Below are 21,906 nucleotides of genomic sequence, written 5' to 3' on the forward strand. Positions count from 1 at the left end.
AGATTTTTGTTTGAATTTTATTTTGTCTTGTTATATGTAATGTGCAAACATTAATTTGTCTACGGAAGTTATTTTAATACTTATTATAACTGCGAAATGGTCAAAGTTTTATTTTATCAATACATCTTTAATCAATTGGTACTAAACTTGATGATGATTCCTTGTAAACAATGTTTTTTTAATAGTTTTTGTTTTCACCTCTGCTATTATTTTACTTCTTTTAAAATCAGGGAAAAGAATTTTATTTTTATATTTTCAAAAGTGACAATAAATCTATATATTGTATATTTATCTATATATGTGCTACTAATTTATTATGGTAGTATGTGTACGTTAATTTTTACTGGAGTATTATTTACAAAACAAATTTCATTATATACCACTACTGTATTATTATGACAATAAAATGCCTGTATTCGTTTATTAATTTAATAAGCAATGAATCAGAACAATGAGCAATCTGTTTTACCCCTATAACAATAATGGAGTATGACACGTATGGCAGGATCAATGTAGATTTTGGCCATATGTCCATTTGTCCAGTAAAATGAACAAATTGTAATTTTTAATCATTAATTTAAAACGTTTTTGTATATTTATGAATAAATACATATTGTGTCCATTTGACAAATATGGTAAAATTGTAAATATCAGATTAACAATTAAAAAATTATTCCAAAAAATTCTAAAATGTACTTACATCTCGTAATTCAAATGTTATTTCAAGATTTTGGGAAAATTGTTCGTAGAATTCCGGGTACATTCCCAAAATTTCCATCAAATCTTCTCGCACAATCTTGTGCAAATCACAGTACGTTAGTGCTCTAACATTACACTTTGACTTTCCTACAGTCACATATTGGCAAAAGTTCTCTCCAAATACGTCTTCTTTTCCTAAAAATAGAGCAAAGAAAACAATCTTAAACTATTCAAATAATTTATTCCCACCAAATGTTTAATTTAATAGAAACTTTCAGGTCAGAAATGTCATGTTTCTCACAAATGTTCACCTTTACCATGGTTTGCAGTATATCACTGGGCAGTATAGATTTTCTCACTGGACTTTTTAGCCGGCATGGTTACTTTTACCGAGACCATGGTGAGTTCTACTGGGTAGGCATTGGTCGGTAAAAGTAACCATTGGACTTGGTTAATTCAATCCTGAGGAAAGTATAGCCAGTGTTCGGATTGAACTTTTTCTGGTTAATTTAACTAGCTACTCGGTTAATTTGACCAAATTAAGCTTAGTGCCATCGAGGTTTATGAAAAAAAAAGAAGTATGAAGATGAATCGGGAACGGCCACTATCAATTCAAATGTTCTTTTGCCATAACAAGTACATCATTCATCATTCACGCCTCATTAACCACAGAAGCTAAGTAAAATATGATCTTTTATGTCAAACATTGAGTTTTTAAAATAAAAAAGTTTACAAACCAAGAATGGCCAGAACAATATCATCTTTCAGGATCTCTATTGAGCCCCTACTTATGAAGTAAAGAGAATTCAGCACATCTCCGCGGTGAACCAATGTGTCACCAGGAGGCGCATGTGTCGTTTTGAACTTCATAGAAAGCGCCCTCAGACAGCCTGGACTGGCGCCCTTGAATGCAGGACAGTTATTAAGTAAATTGCGATTAAGGTGAAGGCATATATCCGCTTGAAGGCACTCTGGGAAGCCTTTGAGGACCTGGATAATATAATAGAAAAATTATAGATGAATAAAAAACATCAAACTGAATAAACTCTAAAAGTAAATTCAGTGTAAACCATTTCTTTCCAAAAAGTTGAATATTTTTCATAAATTCCTTCGGAGTATCAAATACAAGGAATAAAAAATTGAGTTGAAAAGATACTTATACCTGTAGCATAGTGAAACGTCAAAACATCCTCAAATTTACTTTTGGAAGCAAGATTTTTTGTAATTGGCATTTGAATGTGTAGTTAAGATGAAAATATATTATTCAATATTATTAAAAAAAGGTTAAATGTTCATCAATTAGGTCTCTGAACAAAAGTGTCTTTATGGAAGAAAACTTTTCGTCAGAAAATGATTTGTGATTAGGAACCGTTTAGAAGATTGACCTTTCATTCTAAATAAATGGTACAGTTCTTTAAATTCAAGCTACCTATCATCTATAATATTAAGAAGCATTATATACGCAATTACTTACCATATTCATGTCAATGCCATTGGTATAAGACCAAGCATGCTGGAAGTACTCCTCCAATCGTTGCCGTAGAGGATTAGGTATTTGGTGAAAACGTATAAATTCCTTGACACGCAACATTTGCGTATGATAGCGTGCAGTTCCAGAATAAAGCCTTTGAATGATGGCCGAGACATTACCGAAAATACTAGCATACATTAAAGCTTTAAAAAAAAAAACAAGTATGAACTTATGTTAAAAATTGTTCTCAAAATCCACTGGAATATGGGTTGGCCCTTGTTAACAAATTTCCAGATGTTCCATTTACAATAAAGTGTTCCCTTAATAATAGGGTTCTATGGTATTGTGCTTAGGAAAAAAACACTGGTGAATACGGCTCTGCCATTAAATTATAATTATCTTATTATTAATCACAATGTTAATTTTGAGGTTGCTTCCTTGTACAGTATCTCTTTCTCCAGTGGTATTCTAAAGCTATGATGTGATATGCCCATATATGGACAAGATGATGTCATATCATTGCCATATTTGGGCACATCACACTTTTTTTTGTCAAACTACAGTAGTGTAGACAGAGCTTATGATCTCTGGTGCTATTCCTTTATACATATATTGCATAGTTAATCTAGAAGTATACAAAAATGAAAAAAAATGGGATACTTACAGCCGATTAACATTACACAAATTGAAAATATTTTCTCGGGATTCGTGTTAGGCGACACGTTGCCAAATCCTACACTTGTTAAGCTACTAAAAGTGAAGTATAGCGCTGTTATATAACGAGACTGTATCGATGGACCAGTGCCATTACCGTACGGCTGGTTCGTCTGTTCTGCTAGATTATCTAACCAGCCAATTTTTCGATCATCTGGTAAAGCGCCGTGTTCAACGTTTCCGATAGCGTACCAGATGCACGCCAACCAATGCGCAATAAGTGCGAATGTGCACATAAGGAGAAGTAACACTGCAGCACCATACTCGGAATAACGATCAAGCTTTCTTGCTACTCTCACTAACCGCAATAATCGCGCTGTCTTCAGTAAACCTATCAATGTCGTGGTCTAAAAAAGAGAGAAAGGATCATTATTTTTTTTCATTAAGATTATAATCTCAGTCCCCATCATTTAATGGACAGAGGAATCACTGAGAAACATAGTATTAGCATGTACGCAATTCAAGGTCTACGCGGCAACAAATGTTGATGCAACCAAGCCGGTTTGATTTCACAATTATTTGAAAGGCTTTTGGTGTGTTATGAATAGGTTGTGTTGCTAGTTGGAGCCACACTTTAGGAAAGATGAAACTTATTGTCTGTGTTGTCCACACCTGTGCGCAATTTAACCCAGGTCACGTGTTACTATTATCCCACATATACATATACATGACATATTCATTTGGGTACAGAAAGTTTGTGAGAATCACAGTGTATACAATTAGATGTTTACGGTATAACCTGTCAGACATATTCTTTCAAACACCAACAACTTTAATTTGTTAAGCTTACTGTACGATACTTATTTATTATTTTAATATTAATATGACTACTTCTTATATAATTCCTAAATAGGATAATGATAAATTGAATTTGGTTGACCTGTTATGATTGTGTGTTAGAAATGCATTTAGATATTGATGTTACTATAATGGATTTTGTTGCTCGTTTCAAAGCTTTGAGCTATTTGGAATTAATGACATAATGGCCATCCTTAAAGTAATTATTGACCAAATAAAATTGCTCAAATAATATGCAGAATTATAGCCATAATGTTCATTATAGATATTGTATCGTATATCATAGCTTTCATCACAACGTCGGAGTGCTATAAACATTTAGCGCTATTGGGAATTATCAAGAATTTCATCTCATTTTGATAATATTAATTAATTCAGAAGGAAGAACGCATGTTTAAATATATTTTATTAGGGCCAGATTCAGCAGGAGAGGAGAACAAGCTTCCCTTTTTGTATATTAATGTTTGTGCTCCATGTTTAAAAACCAATATATCACCAGGCAGTTTAGACTTTTTTCTATGCCTTAGAATATGTATAATAATATTCAGAGATCCCTCTTCGTGAATTAATATACTGTTACTGAATGATTTGGCCGTATCAATTTGCTATATATTGCGCATGCGTACAATTGACAGCTAGTACTGTTTCGATGTACCACACCGAGAGTATCAAGGAGTTGCTATCCAATCAAGTTTGGAAAAATATTTGAAAAAGATATTTGCATCAAGCAAAAGGTTTTGAGTTTGAATCTCGGTTGGCAAGACTTTTTCTTAATTTTACAGATTTCCTTATCTTTATCCTTATCGTTTCAAATTAATTTTCAGTAAAATACTAGGCAGTTTAGAATTTATTCTGTGCCTGTTATGTTAATTTACTGTATATATTCTAAATGCGGAATAAAAATAATTGTTTCTTTGAAAAATATGGGGGGATAATATTAACTTCACAGAACATTGTTCATTCTGCTTTATATTCATATCCTTAGGATAATCGAATACAATACAGATTAAATATAACGTTAATACAATCAATGTCTCTTAAACAATTATAGATATAATTGATGGTGTATATAATTTGACATGCAACACTCCAAACGATGCCAGTAATAAACTATACATATAGATCATCACTTGTGATCAATATATTAACTATTGTCAATCAATTTCTAAAAATAGTCATCTATCTTATCATCTTATTATTAGCTGATGTTTGCGTCACTATGACCCCAAATTAAAAGTGCCTATTACCACCAATAAGCATAGTCAGTCTACATTATTCTGTCTATTAGTAGCCTAGAGATATTAAAGGCCATGATGTGTAGGGAAAACAAATTCTATTGTTCATACATTCTAATAATAATCGATCTACAGTTTCTCTTATGTTTCATAATTTTTAAATTATTTTTGTGATAAAAATTTTTTTAAAAATGAAATAAATAACTAGAATTTAATTCGTCACTTTGACGAATTATAGGTGATCATTTTTATCATTTTAATGAAATTAACACTTTTTAAACATGCATGTACGTTAACATACGATCGTAAAAAGTTGATGTACGCCATCCTATGACATGATGCATACGCTTATAGTGATGAGTTGTGCCTATTATATGCCATATACAATATGTACAGTATATACTGTATATCTATATAAGTGTGTAGCATAGGTGAAATTAAGGACACACATCATGTTCTAATTTTTGGTATGATGGAATTATCAAAATAAACTCAAAGATGACAATTTCGAAAGATAATGAATTGAGCAAATAAATATAAGAATTGGAAGAGAATCTGGCACGTAGAAGCGCTGTGCGCGCTCTTTGAAATTTGTATAACTTTGACGAAAAAGATGAAAAAACTACTTTTTAACTTCATCTGGCCATGTTAACGTCACAACATCCGATAGGCTTGGTTTTTATATGAATTCATATCTACATTTCATCAGCTTTCATAATAAATTATAATCATCAAGGTAACCTTCAATTCTGAAGAGCTGTAAGATATTCAAATTTATGGCAAAGGTGAAATTACACGACCTACGTTATTCAAGTTTTTACGCATGAAGACGTCATTAAAATGAAAACACTGACAACTTATGAGAAAGATACATAATTAAGCAAGCACACAATGAAATTTGTGAGAAAATCGAGCTCAAATAGCGGAGATGCGCTCTATTGAATGTGATAACCTACACAAAACGGAAAAAAATCCTAATTTTTAAATTCAAGTGGCCATTTGATGACGTAATACCATTTTGTACGTCTAATGTGTATATACATTTATATCTACAACTCAATGGCTTCCCGAATAAGTTAAAAAACTTAGGGGTCATCGTGCATTCTGAAGAATTATTTTCATTTTAAAAATGCCTTATTTATCATCATTTTCAGCACTTTTATGCAATTAATGTGCGCATTTTGTCATTTTTAACATGCTCATATAGCGTTATTTTAAGTCGGAACGGACTCAAATTTGGTGAATGTACTAAGGATGGTGAGTAGAATGCGATTTCTACAAAAAATTCGTATTTTTACGCTTTTTAAGAATTGCGCGCGCAAAAACGCATTTTTGCGCAGTAATTTTTTGAAACACGCAAATAGCCTAATTCATGCTCTAAATTGATCAAAACTTAATTTTGAGCTTTTTAAATTTTTAACGCGCGATTTCACGCGTATGACCCTACGTGCGCGTGCCTTTTATTGGTTAATATATTTACCTTTTACCTGAAGTTTACGTATTGTGAATTTTATTGATATGTGATAAAGAGTTATGGCGATATGATTGATAATGTGATTTAACAAAATGGCGTATAAATGACGTCACGGTTGAGTGATCACGCTGAAAAGCTTATTAGGATTAAGTTACAGTATTTGAAAGATATTGTGAAAATTTTGTCATCTTCAACATTCAACTTTTTGAGATAATTGTTACACAAAATCTGTACAGAGAGAAATAAAGAATAAAGATTTCATACAATAACAATAGGTGATCATTTTATTCTAAATGATCACCTAAATATAGAGGTATTTTTTATTTTAGACAATTATGAAAAATAAACTAAAACATTATGATTTTATAAGTAATTTTACGTTTTTATTTAACTCCTGATTGTTATTTTTCGCACTAATGTATAATAAAAAATTATCCAACATTATACCCACTATTTTGTTTTGGTTGTTTTTTTTCTTGCAGTAGAATAATTTTCACATGAAATCTGATATTAATAATTCAGTATATTTTTCCTTTTTAAAGATGGAATTATTATCTTCATTTTTTATTATAGCGTAGATATTAAATAAATTCATTCCAATAAAGATGAAACTACAGTATTCTGAAGTCAATTTCATGGTAAAAACTTAATCAATATCTATTGTTTCGTGAAGGATCATAATAAGGAACAACACAATACATCTAAATTATCAGTCAATAACGTATGTATCAAAGAAGGTAAAAATATAAAGGATGTATTGTGTGAAACACGTTAAGAGTGTTACACATTTAACCTAAAGGTTAAGAGAATGAATTGCAATGAACAATTGGAATCGTTTGTAAACATGATATTGATTACATTGTATAGTGATCACATCAAATTATGACATTTCATTCAAAGGAAATTTTATATTATAAAATTTGTTATTATATATTTTAATGCTATATTGCAGAATCACCTTCCCAATGTCCCAGGGCCCCCCAAAAAAATGATGTGGGACATGTAGAATTTCACTGCCAGTGTCCCAACTGGCACCCTACTGAAAATCCCAAGACCACTCTAAATCTTTGCTACTGTAGGTAGCAATATAAACATCAGGGATCGAAAGGATAATTGGAATTAATCAGAAAAAAAAGATGGGCAGGTAAAAATTGTTTTGGGACAACTAAATTGCAGACATTTGTTTCCCGAAAGCCAACCTAATTTTTAGACATTCTTTGAGGCCTTCTGAGAGGGTTGACTGCATTATGTCTAGAGAAGTCTTAATATTATATATCACCATAGCTGATGTATAATGTTAATTGTCCTCAGTTTATTTGGAAACTGACAACATTTTGATTAGGTCCTCTATGGACCTATAAGTACAGTGCCTACCATGACCAGCACATGATCTCCCACTCTTTTTGAATAGTGTAACAATTTATTTATTCTTTATAAATACTTAGGGCCTGTGTATTGAACTATGATGAGTGATGTGTGTGTCAGTGGATGTGTGTGAACTAGTACACTGGGTATTACCCCCTACTCTCTGAAAAGGTTCTTTAAAGTGCACATGAGTCAGATGTGCCTTCTTGACCATCGCTTTATAGTCCTTATCTGAGAAGACTCGCTCTACCACCACCACCAGAACCATGGAGTAAGTGAACCCTTGACAATGTTAAGATTTATGTATAATACGGTTCTTAACTGCTTGGCAGCTCATCAAGCAAATGTGGCTTGTGTGTTGTACACAGCTATGTGGACAGGTTTGTTATACTGCCATATCGCTCTCATGATACAGTGTTAAAATGATAATACTGTATGACATTTAATCACTCAAATTGTGGGCGGTGCTTGTTGTATTGTATTGGTGGAGAACTTAGCCAATTTGTTAAGTGACATCATATCCTGTATAATATACCAAATCAATTAATCATTTCAAAAGTGAGATATCCATCAATAAATGTACAATGTACGAGTCAGGTCATTCATTACGCAACAACAAACCGGTAAGCCCACGAGGACCACGAACATACTCTAGTATGCATGGATACGGAAATCATGCGTTGATTAGTCACATGGGCCATAAGCATTCATGCTTCGATTACATTTAATAATGTGTAGAACCACGCATCAATGCACACATAATGTCACATAGGAATAAGTGCTTGGAAAAGAAAGATTGGATATTAAAATCGGTACAAAACTCAACTATTGTCAAGCCTCAAACAAAATGTTTTTATAAATGGGGGCTGTCAAGAAGTTTAGTGCCAATAACTTTTGGAATGTATATTTCAATATACCGGTTATGAATGTTTATGAGTTGAATAGAGAGAATGATGACGATAATGATGATGTTGATAATTATGGTGAGGATGAGGAAAAAGAGGAGGAAAAGAATAGAAAAGAGAAGGATGAAAAAGAGGGAAAAGAAGAGGAAAAGAGAAGAACAGGAAAAAAGAGGAACAGAAGAGGAAGGGAAAAGGGAGGAGGTAAAGGTGGAAAAGAGAAGGAGGAAAATGAGGGAAAAGATGGAAAAGGGAGGGAGGAAAAGAGAAGAAAGGAAAAAAGAGAAGAGAAAGGGGAAAAGGATGAAAAAGAGGAGGAAAAGGTGGAAAAGAGAAGGAGAAAAAGGAGGAGAAAAAGATGAGGAAGAAAAGGAGGGAAAAGAAGGAGTAAAAGAGAAGAAAAGATGAGGAAGAAAAGGAGGGAAAAGAGATAGAAGAAAGGGCAGAAAAAGAGGAGGAAAAGGAGGGGAAGAGAAGGAGTAAAAGAGAAGAAAAGGAAAAAAGAAAAGGAAAAAAGAAGAGAAGAAAAAGGCAAACGAAGAAAAAGAGGAAAAGGTGGAAAAGAGAAGGAGAAAAAGGAGGGAAAAGAGGAAGAAAAAGAGGAGAAGGAAAAAAGAGGAAGAGAAAGGAAAAAGGAAAAAGGAAGAAAAAGAGGAGAAGGAAGAAAAAAGGAGGAGGATGATGATGTATCAAACTATAAGTGATAAATGATGAATAAAATAATTTTAAAATGAATAACTCACTAATAAATGATAAATTATCCTCATATGAATTAATAACAAACATTTAATAATCGAGGTAGTAATTAATTGAAATTTAGTATACAGTTTGTATATCTTCCTTTGAACAGCCTGTGTGTACAGTTTTGTTCTCAATTTGTACCTTACTTTTGGGACATTATTTGTAACTTTAGCTTTAACATTAATAAAGTGTAAAGTTAAAGATAATGCTACTACATTTTCTATCACTCACTGAAGTTAGGGTTAATTTGTTGAAATTTGGAAAATGAATTAGAATTCAAAGTAATGAATATTAATGAGATAATCCATTAATTGAGCCATGCTGAGTTTAGCGTGACTAAATGATGGTACACTTGACTACACAAAAACTATACAAAATAGATAGCTCAATTTACAAGCTGCCAAAGAGTCTCCAAAAAAGTACAATGTGAAGATAAAACTGTGCCATCAAGTTCTTTACCATGAGTATGGACGAAGAAATATTCTCCATGCCATGAGAACTTACATAATTTTGGAAGGATCAGTAAATTATTTAACTAAAACTTTGTGGACTCAAATATAAGCCAAGTTTGAATAGCAAATTTTGCAAAGCGAGGTGTAAATTAGTTTTTATCTTGTATGAAGCTTAGAGATGCTCAGAAAAGATGCACCATACAGTTGTGTAATGTTACGGTAGTAGTGATTGTATAGGTGATGAGATTGATAAAGATGATTGTATGATAATGGTATAGGACATGATTGGGTAATGGTGGTTTTGCTTATGTGGAAAAAAAAGAATCCCTGTAAAAATCCTGGCTACATACCAATGGCCAAAAAACCATTTTATAAATTTATTTATTATTATACTTTCATAAAATAATACAATATAAATGCTACTACTCACCTCTTTATTACTAGTTTGGAAAAGAAGAAGATCAAAGGGTATTGCCGCTACGACATCAATGAGAAACCATCCTTTAAAATAATGAACCGCAATCTTACCGGGGTGCGAGACCACTTCATCATTCTTATTCACATACGTAGTCCGGAAGTTTATTAATATATCAATAATGAACATTATATCAACTATTAGATCTATAATCACTAAAGGGTCTTTATAATTCCCAGAATTTTCATCGTTCTGTGTCTCTGAATTGGCCTTCTGGTCCACACTAGCTTCTTCGCTGAGAAGAAAGACGGCTACGTACGGCGTAACGATCGCCGTGTAAATGACAAGCAGTAGAATGATCCAGTCCCAAACGGCTTTAAAAGGTGAATAGTGTAGAATTGTCCACTTGTGTATACGAGGCGATTGGAGTTTATATTCTGGAAGGACTTCCGGACCTAGTGACAGCACCTGAAAAACATTAATACAATATTATAACAATTTTCCCGCCAAAACATAATGTAGGTCACCAACATCCCAGGTCATCTGGATACTAGAGAGCTTTCGTTTTGCAACGACCAAAAACCAAACTAAGTCATGTTTATAGTTCATTGTGCGCTACTCACTTCGACACATTATTTCTTGGTCCAGGTGACAACCACTGACCTGACCTAGGTTGGTTGTTGGTCCTCGGAAATAATATAAGTTTAAATGGACCCATAGATGAGATGTCATTCAAATTTATAGGGAAAAAACTGTATAACACATTTTTTATGTCATAGTCACTATGTCATGTAACATATAACTTAAAATATGACATGAGCGAGTGTCGCCTTTACAAAAAAAATATCGTCCAATGCATAAAGTGTAAATGTAAAAATATTTAATCATTTCGGTTGTGTATAACACAGTTCAACTGAAGGCTCGATGCAATAATAAAATCAATGATTTTTTAATTTTGTTGGAATTTTCTCGAGAATATGAATCACTTCACTAGATGATTTCTGGATGACTCAGTCTAGAAAATATACATTAATATTAGTTTTTAAATTAACAGGCACAGAACAAATTTTAAACAGCCTGGTGATATACTGAAAATTAATTTAAAACGATAAGATGAGGAAATATGTCAAAAAGAAAAAAAAGCGCAACCTAAACCGAGAATCGAACTCGGAACCATCTGCTTCATATGCAGATGCCCTATTATACACCACTGTAGCTTTCATAGTTTTCTTCAAAATCGGTTGGACAGCGACTCTTATTACATAACTATACATGTTCTATAATGTTCTTAAAAACGGATTTACTTGTAGATTACCGAGATTACTTAATTCATATAGCCTTTGACTCCACTAATTGATATTTTCTTTAATTGTTTATCTTCTTTTAAATCCAAAATTAGGAAATGTTTGTAATTGATTCTTATGGACCTTGACGATGATCTTTTGCCTTGTGTTTCTTGTGTATTGTGATTTGATATCATTTTTGAGACACTTTACCAAAAAGTTCTTTGATAAGAGATTTAAACTTTTAAGTTACGTATATTAATGATTTGTTTTGAGGCACTTAAAGGGTGAGTTTATAAGTGGATGAGACAATGTCAAGGTTGACAATGGAAATAGGAAGGGGCAAAGTTTTGGAAACACTTGAAACTAAGTAGAATTTTGAATTTGAGATGGTCAGAAAGGGGAAGCCAGTGAAGTTGTTGAAAGATTATGTATTAGTTAGTTATGTATTAATTTATGATGTCATTTTTCACGCTGCTGCTCTAGCCCACTACGTCACAAGAGATAAATCATTCAGATATAAAGCAAGCAGCAGTTATAGTACTAGACACTGACATTTTTGCGAAAAAGGATTCTCGACTATAATTTATAGGTACCAGCTGCTGGACCCAAAAAATGGTTGAACGACAAATCCCAAAGCATTTCTGGTATTTATGAGTCCCATGATATTATATAATACTGTAATTGGCTGTCAGATAATCATTGAATTATTATCAAAACAGTCCATTGAGGTTTTTGTTTATAATAGGATACTTCACACTTGAAGTATCTAGGCGTGATGAAGTGACCCCCAGACTTGACCTTAGCACTAACAATAAGCGAGCAGCGTTTTTTGTAAGAAATATTTCTTGTTAAGTATACTATGACCAAATAGGAAGGAAGGAATATATTTTTTACGAATGTTTTTAATCATTTCAAACAAATGGAAGCAAAAGCTCTGCAAATTCTTTTTGGCTTTTTTACTTCATTGTTTTGCTTATTTTGTTTGTGTCTCCATTGATATCCAGCCACTGATACTCATATCATTTTTTTCCCTTTTGATTTATACATTATATACTTAATATTCATCCAGTCTTTATGTTGTATATTCAATACACCTGGTGCTAAACACTAGTCTCAATCATAGTTAGCTTTTTGCAATTTTTATTTGTTTACTGACAGCATTGATATTTTTATGCCTTTTGATTTACATATTATATACTTAATATTTATCCAGTCTTTATGCTGTATATACTATACACCTGGTGCTAAACACTAGTTTCAATCATTTATATTAAATCGGGAATCAACTGTAAGTCGAAATGATAATTTCCATGGACACAAATATTACTGCACATCCTACCAATTAAACACGTTCGTCATGGCAACGAGCAGCATTTTTCAAATTTATGTAGAGACCAATCCTTAATGTTTTTATAATTGTTGTATGAATGCATAATACTTCTAGCGAAGTGTTAGCGCAGAAGAGAAATTGGATAAATCATGGACATTTTAATTTTTAATGTTTGAATACAAAAAAAAATGATTAACTCGCTGTGCTCAACTGTTGTAATTCATTATTTGAATGTGTGTGTATTATATAAAAGTCCAACTTGTGACCGTATACATCATTCACACGCAGGGCCTGTTTTTACAGAGCAAGGGAATACAGATTTAGATATCGTATTTTGGAAGAACAGTATTGTTTTTTGCTAATAGAAACTGGTCCTTTATAAAAAGAACAGATTTTAAATACGGTTTTAAAAAAACCCAATTGATTCCGGTCCTGAGGCTCAATCGCTCCATGGTTCTGGTGGTAGAATGAGTCTTCGCGGACAAAGATTATAAATCGTAAATCAGTGTACACAAAATGTTCATGTGTACTTTAAAGAACGAGTACATTTTTCACTTAGACGAGTAGGGGTTTACCCCGGTGCACTAGCTCACACAGCCCTGTCGTGGATGGACGAAATAATGTTATGTGATTCTTAGGGGAGAAGCATGTACTTGAAAAGTGTAACATTTATAGTCCACAGCGCACATTGTTTATGGACTGTGCTATATAATTTCTACATATTGAAATATCTTCATTCGCAAACAGCCTACTTTAGCTACTCTTAGTACAGTAGTACACTATTAGGGTTCTCTATATCTTTGTGCTCTCACGAATCATGACAAACCACTTTATTTACACAAAAGTATCTCATCACATCATTTAATTATACAGTTATTGGAGACTACATCTAACATCAGACACAAGTCACAAGATATATATTTTTAATTAAGCTACTGAAGGCAGTTCCCAGACATCATATTTGTACATAGTATCGTACATGTGTTGTTAACAAAAAACCTTTTGATGGTAATTGCATTCTATAGTATTTATAATTAATGATGCTGATTTAGGTCTAATTACTATACTGTACTTTTTTGGCATGCATATCATTGGCCAAGTTAACTGTACTTTAGCCTATGACAGGATGACAATGGTAATTTAACAGACTGTAGAATGACTTGGACACACATGTTCTATTAAATAAAAAAAATGTTTGAACTTTTATTTTTTTTTGTTTTTAAATCGTACAATATGATAAACAACAGAAGATCCTCTGAATAATTTCAGGCATATACAAGCATTACTCCAAATAAAGAAACACATTTTTCTCAAATTTTTTCTGTCTTTATTTGGAGTTTACACTATATATGATAAACATATTCTACAACAATTATATGTTGTTGATCACTGAATGAATTTCTCTATGTCTGTTTTCTTATCTGTTTCTTTTGTTCAGGTTTTGCTCAACACAATTGATTTATATCATCTTAGGCATTTGCCTTATTCTTTTACACTATGGTTTTCTCAATTTCACATTGGTTTAACATAAATTATTTGATTACACTGTATTTATACCTAAATTGTAGAATATTTTTTTAAGAAGAAGAAAATAAATTTGTAATTTGATTGATTAGTATATTGATTAATTTAAGAGTATGGGTATTGCAGTAAGAATATAATAAACAATGGATGCCAATAGATGATCTTCCTGGTGTCATACAAAAATATCATAATTTTATATCAAACAAATTCCTAAATAGGTAATTTTTTAACACAAAATTAACCTAGCCTTTAAAATAATTCATATAAACACGTCATATGTGACACGCATGTGACACTGTATTGCAGAACTTTGCCAAGATACTGAACAAATTAAGATATTAACACAACGAATCAGGAATAATATAGGTACAATCTCTGATTTTAACATTCAGGTAAAAATATTCAAAGGCCAGAAAGTACATAAAGGTTAAGAGAGAATTATATTTTTGTTGAACTGTAAAGACAATAAACAAACACAATAGTATAAATGAATATTGATAATTGATTACCTCTGCTTGCATCGGCAATTCACCTATTCATAATACTATGGAGTGGCAACAATCTTAGTAGCCCCATTATTTGCCATTATTGATCTTTTCGCGATGCTTAGTGTCATGTTTCAACTCACGATAAATACCTATCTTGCTCTTAAGCCTAGTAGGAATAATGAACCAAGTGGCATAATTACTTGAAACACCTTACGTGTTTGATCTTGTTTACATTCCGCGGTGTACTCATTATTATTAATATGATTTAACACTTTGGATTTTGGTAACAACATGATTGAATACGTAGTTTAGTTTCATTTGTTCATAAAGAAAAGAACTTTTAAATCCTTTACAAAAATAAAATAATACATACAGTAGAATCTCTTTAATTTCGTTTCATTCATTTCAAGAACATTTATTTATTCAATAATGCATCAAATCAATAAAAACAATACATAATTATAGTAAGATAATAATAATAATATCCTGGATTTATATAGCGCCTAATGTTGTGAAACCTCTAAGCGCTGAACATTATTACCCCACTCATTTTTTTTGGATCAAAGACCTATGGAAACATACTTTCATAATGCAGCTAGTAATCAACGCAAAGTTGTGTCTTGGTCGAACCGGGTTCCCATACACCTGGATGGAGAGGCAAACGTAAGTAAAGTATCTTGCCTAAGGATACATTTGGGAGCTTCAAGATACACCTATTCAGAAGAATGAACGTTGATTGGTGGTAGCTGTATAAACGAAGTGACCCTTAATTAGAGGAGAAGGAAGTTGTGTTGTCCACACCTGTGTGCAATCCAGCTATTCAGACTTTGGGACACAACATTGTGTCCCCTTAATAGGGGTTGGTTGTATTATATTTCTGTTCCCCCTCCCCCTGTGTTCATTCTAAAGGAAAGTTTCCTCTTAAATAAGGTAAAGTTTAATATATTTATTCAACATAAAGTCTGGGACTTCCAAAATGACAATGAATTGCTCTATGAATCATCACAAGCCAGAAATCCCAGCATACAAATCATGTTAGGAACCATTTTCTCTGATCTTCTTCTCCAGAACTTTGAAGCTCCAACAAGAAACAGAACTCACTGGAGTTTAGTGGAAATAAGGCTGAAGGTGGTGATGATGATGATAATAAATATTTTCTTATTTTGTAAAGGTCTGAAAGATCACAATTTCATGATCCACAGAATAAAACCAAATATTTAGCAAAGCAAGTCCAATTATATTAAATCATGGATCTACGGCAAAAGCTCTTACCATACACATTTACGTCTGAGACCTAAACATTGTAAATTTCACAGAAACACATGCTTTTGAAATGTCAATTTTTAATTTGTTTTACAGCCCTCAGAACAATTTGGTTATTTTTCAAAGGCCATGCTCTCAGTAAATACTATTAATTACGAAATTAAAAATTGAAAAATCCCTAATTTTACAAACATTTTATTGACGTCATGATGAAAAACATATATAGATTTATTAATAAATAGTATTAAATGCAGGAAAGTTTATTTACTTACAAATAATAAAATGTTATAAAACTATATAATATCCAATCGAGTTTGAACAATACCATGAAAGCCCCAGTGGTCTAATGGTTAGGACAACTGCATATCAAGCAGAAGGTCCGGGTTCGAGTCTCGGTTGGGGCGACTTTTTCTCATTCTCACAGATTCCCTCATCTTATCTTTTCAAATTATATATCATATATATATAATTGTTCACTTCCCATGGATCCCATTCCCAAGAATGTTCTGTCAATGATAAATATGGAGTAGCTTGTTCATTTATCCTACTTATATATTAAAATAAAACAACATTTTATAATTCATTATTCGATCGATTAAAACAATGCTCTGATCTTAAGCCATTCTTCAGACATTTCAAATCTGTTGGAATAGTCTTTAACTATGTTTCCCTAGATGGGGTCCTCATCCTAAGCCTTATTGCTATCATTTCAAATCTTAGCACTATTGTTTAATGCAATATAAAAAACAGAAATACAACCTATCCATCTATTAAAGCAACACTTTCTCAAATAAAAAGGGTAAAGAAAAGGGGCTAGCCCCTTTTTAGAGGACACTCCTATTGAGGGGACACTTTCTTGAATCTCAAATGTGTATTTCAATATCAATGCTTGGAGGATATCATATATAATGAAAGTGAGAAGGTTAGTCATACTATCCTAAGGGGTAAGCTTAGAAGTACCTTATTCTACTGTTTATGATAATGTTAATTCACTAAATTACTGAAAATATGATCAATATAGTAAATTACAATTACAATATTTGAGTTATGATAATTATTGTTGCATTTTCTTGTGCAGCACCCATTTTGTGGAATACACTACCAATAGACATAAAGACATCAGAAAACGTCAACACCTTCAAAATACGACTGAAAACCCACTTGTACACAGAAGCATTTCCTGTTTAACTTTGTCAAGCACCTGAACATTATTTTTATGGATACCGGCGCTATATAAGTCTGATTGATTGATTGATCATAAAAAGAAAATAAGAATATAATTTTTTTTTAATTAATGGTATTAAAATAATAAAATTTTTAGCATGTGCTTAAAGTATTTTTTAAATTTAATAAATTTGAAGTTAAGTTTATGGTAACACAGTAGAACCCATATTGGGGGACACTGCCTTGACACAAGAAAGTGTCCCCTAATAGTGGTGGTGTCCCGTTCATAGTGATTGGTAGTTAGTGTAAACACATATTTCCCATTGTTCATTTCACAGAATCCTATATAGGGATGTCCCTGAACATAGGGTATCCCAAAAGAAGAGATCTAATAAAAAATTCATATACTCTATCTATGGGTCCTTGTGTTCCTCACCAGGACTTTTTCCTGTAAAGTGCTAATTAAAAGTTTTAAATCAATTTTAACAAAACCTAGTTTGGGCCTGCACACATTTCACCCGAGCAGAACAAGGAGGTATAGAACCTTTAATTTCTTAGATGAACATCAAAGAGTAAATTAAGACAAATTTCTTGTTATGGTTCAGTGCACAATAAATTATAATAATGACCTTATCATGTCAAATGCTTCACATGGTAATTATTGTAACTTTATTATATTTAATTCGAACAAGGAATATAAATGAATACGACGAATACTGTACATCTGCGGTATAAAGTTTTGACATATTTATTGAAGCATCATCAGGACTACTATATAAATGTATGTAAACTACAAATGTAAACATTTTCGGGAAGTTTACTACACAATGAATTTGACGCATATACGGCACTGATGATTGTACGTTTTGTCACTCTTACGGCCTGTATATTATTTACGTCATCACAAAATACCTTGCAATCAGCATTTTAATGTTTACCATAGGTGCGTCACGCTATTCTAGCAACTTATCGGATGTAACATATGTATTACAGAGAGATATAACCTTCTAAAAAAACATTTTAAAACTTTCAAAAATGTATGTTCTATTTTCTTATAAACATACTTACATTGTCAGGTCCTGTCGATCTTTGCTTCTTTATTCCTAATTTTTTCTTAACAGCATTCATTTTTTCCTTTTTAGACACTTATTCTTAAATCTCCTCATAGCTATACAAACTTTCCCGCTTTATAACTCCACAGGGTCATGGCAGACAAGTAAAATTATACAAAAAAAAAACCAGCTTATTTCCATTAATACCAAGGAAGCAAATTGAAATCCATCCAAAGTTAAAAACATAAACCAAAATAAAATTGAATATTAAAATAGGCTATCAAGGTATCTGTTTACGGACAAGCATTTTGTGACGCTAAACAAGGTGTCCGTTGCACAGTGTGTTGCGACTAACTACTAAACGAAGAAATGCCCACGACCTTCTCAATCAATACCCTAATTGATATTCCTCCATGTTTGCAGTTGTTATGGACTATTCCATTTCAGCAACAGGGAATTGCTTTGCAATCTTGCAAATGGTGTGTTGGAGCATTATTGCTTTTTGGATAATGAATTGAGTGGTGGTTAAGTCAATTAGTTGATTACAAAAATAAATTTAAACTGGTGACATGTGATGTTGATGTTCTGACATTATCATTCTTTTATCCAATCTAACATTACGAGTTATCTTTGTAGTTATTTAGTATGAAAGCTAGTATATAAAAAAGGATTATTAATATTAATTCTCAATATTGCCTCTAAATTCTTCCGTTTATTAATACATGAATCATAATTTTTCTTTGAGCAAAAATCATTGAAATATGTGGAGATGCATGATATTCTCTGAAAAGGTTTTTCTGTTCTTATCCTAGACATTTTTTTTAATCGGGTTGTTTTTGTAAGGTACTGTATATTACTGTATTTATTAAGGCTTTCTCTGTTTTTATCTGTTCATTATTTAATCGGTTATTTTCATTTTTCACATTTAAAAAAGCTGACAATTTGGGAGACCAAGGTCAACAAAGTTCTTATCACTTTCATTAGGAATGGGTTGTTTCATTCCTTCTACAATGAATTCCTATAATCAAAATACATCAATTTGATTCATCTTAATTTGAAAAATTCACCTATAGATAAAGACTGCTCCCAATAAACCTTTCCAGTAGAATATTCTGTAGTAGGATACATTGTTTTAAAATGTCCTGCTCATAAGTTTGTGCATGCAATGTAGAGCTAATATGTCCCTAGATGGATATTAAGCTACAGCTTCTTGTCTTACGTTTCTATTACGTTTCCTATTATACTAAATAATGCAAAAATATGTGCGCATGTCAGATGTACTGGCCCAGTTATAATCCCATCTATGAGTGATTATTGATCATGGATATAAGATTCACTTGCTGTATCTTTTGTTGTTTTTTAGGCAAAAAAGACATCGATCTAATTTAAGTAGGAATATTATTATATCTGATATATATATCATAGAAATAAAATAGCCTCTTTATTTTATTCATTTTTTTGTTTTAAGTCTTTAGGCACATGACCAAGGATTACCAATAGTAAATTAATCACTATTCTAGATATGTGTTAATCCCCCTGACACAGGGGCTATTTTGTGAACCAGTTCACCGGGGTAACCCCCTACTCGTCTTTAAAGTGCATACAGGTGAACTGTGTACACTGAGCCTATGGTTTATAGTCCTTATCTGAGAAGACTTGTTCCAACACCAGAAATAGAATCGAGTCGGCCTCGAACCCATGCCACTATTGTTGGCTCTTTATAGGTATATAATAGCACCCCTTAACCACTCGGCCATTCGAATTACTCATTTATGATTTCAATTATTATTCATACATGTATTGGTAACATTCATAAAAATAACCAAAAATTCCTCAAAAATCTTGAAACTCAAAACTGATTGACAAAAATTAAAGATTGCACAAAACAGAAGAGAATTTGTGAAAGAGTGTATTTTCAACAGGGCAGAACAGGCAGAAGTACATTTTAATTTTTTTTTTTTGTCAACAGTACAGTAATTTTTTTTTATACATACGTTTATATATATACATACATTTTATCAATTGTTATTCTTGTTTTAAACCTGGTTTTCATTGATTATGTATATTGCCCTTTGAAATGATAGATTCAAATAATGTTTTGTTCATTTATCAGTATTTTTTTAGGAGCGAGTGTGCATCTTTAAGTAGTAACAACAACATAATGACCTGAATCACGGGACCAGATCAATAAACATACATAGAGTATTAATTGGCAAAAGCATTATCTTGCAAAGCTGATATAATACAGTTAATGATTATGAAGCCATGTGTACAGCTATGGCATGAATACTATAATTATTGTATTGAGAGTACATTCACGGTACACAACAAACTGTGTCGCTTAAATAGGGGGTGGCCAAATATTGCCTATCATTTGTTTCTTGAGAATGTGCCATTCTTTTCTTTTTTTTAATGTTTATTACATTATCCATTACATTATCCATTAATATTGAGGACATTCGGATTAGGCCGTAGCCTACCAAGAATGACAGGGGCTAAAGAGGACCAGTACACCAGGGTAAACCCCAGGCCTTGTCTTTTGAAAATTATAGGTGTGCTACAAATTGCACTCAGGGGTGCTGTAGGTGTGCTGTTTGTATGTTGGTGTGTAGAAGTTTACCAAATTTAAGCGTGTGGTAAATCGCACTCCTCAAGGGCAGTTTAGGAGTGTGTTAGCCAAGTGATCGCACTCGCTCGCCTTAAAAGACAAGGCCTGAAACCCCATACTCTTCTTTTGTAGAATCTCTCCGTTTATAACAACTGTGTACATAAGTTTTCCGTTTTGGACATTTTTAACTGTTTTTCAAACGTCAAATATAAAAATGTGTATATTTTGTTATATTATATTTCATTGTTAGACAGCAATGAAAATTATAAAAGAAAAGCTATTTAAACAAAAATGTTTATATCAAATCAATTTAACTATACTTTTGTAGTAATTTAATGTGATTCAGTTTCTTTCTTGAGGCAACACCTTATATTAGATGTCTATTCTACACATGAAAGGAAGAACCTACAAATAATCTACTACTAGTACTACTAGTAGTAATATTATTACTATCTAAATGGATTCTATTGTGCAAGATGTTAACAAGAAGAGTTGAAGATAGGAATTTACTTGTACAAATTCACAAGTGAATGATTGCAAGATGTACGCCAGAGTTGCTTAATTATTGATCAACTTCCCAATACTCGCCAGCCCGAAAATAATTTCTGTAAGGCATAGGCATCGAATCAACCAAGGACAATATGCCCACGATTGATTCTGGTTATTGACAATGATAAATAGTAGACATTTTTCGCACAAATGCAACCGAATAAAACACAATGACGTTGAAATCGCTTCTGTGAGTAACGACTCGGACCGCAATGACGACATTCACATTACGTGAGCTTGTAAGTTAGCCAATGCGAAGAATAGCATTTATAGATAGTGAAAAATCATCAAAATTAAAGCGTTTGATGATGCGTATCAAACATTAAAATTTTACCAAAAATGAGTAAATATTACTTCTCCATGGGACAACATACTC

General features: G+C 32.3%; 2 protein-coding genes across 8 annotated transcripts in view; one reads left to right on the plus strand and one right to left on the minus strand.

Annotated features, from left to right (window-relative positions):
* The window catches only part of LOC144839826 (voltage-gated inwardly rectifying potassium channel KCNH6-like), a 76,671-nt gene that overhangs the window by 10,784 nt on the left and 43,981 nt on the right, over positions 1-21,906 (minus strand). For all 7 annotated transcript variants that reach the window (XM_078695353.1, XM_078695351.1, XM_078695355.1 and 4 more), the window contains 5 exons: positions 10,282-10,734; positions 2,835-3,231; positions 2,174-2,373; positions 1,437-1,689; positions 701-894 (listed from right to left, as the gene is read on the minus strand). In XM_078695353.1, coding sequence (XP_078551479.1) covers positions 701-894; positions 1,437-1,689; positions 2,174-2,373; positions 2,835-3,231; positions 10,282-10,734 — 1,497 coding nt within the window. The remainder of the gene's footprint in view (positions 1-700; positions 895-1,436; positions 1,690-2,173; positions 2,374-2,834; positions 3,232-10,281; positions 10,735-21,906) is intronic.
* Positions 1-21,906, plus strand: part of LOC144839889 (large ribosomal subunit protein eL43) — a 177,528-nt gene that overhangs the window by 6,570 nt on the left and 149,052 nt on the right. The window lies entirely within an intron of this gene.

Source organism: Antedon bifida, chromosome 4 (assembly GCF_963402885.1).
Source record: "Antedon bifida chromosome 4, ecAntBifi1.1, whole genome shotgun sequence".
Taxonomy (NCBI): Eukaryota; Metazoa; Echinodermata; class Crinoidea; order Comatulida; family Antedonidae; genus Antedon; species Antedon bifida.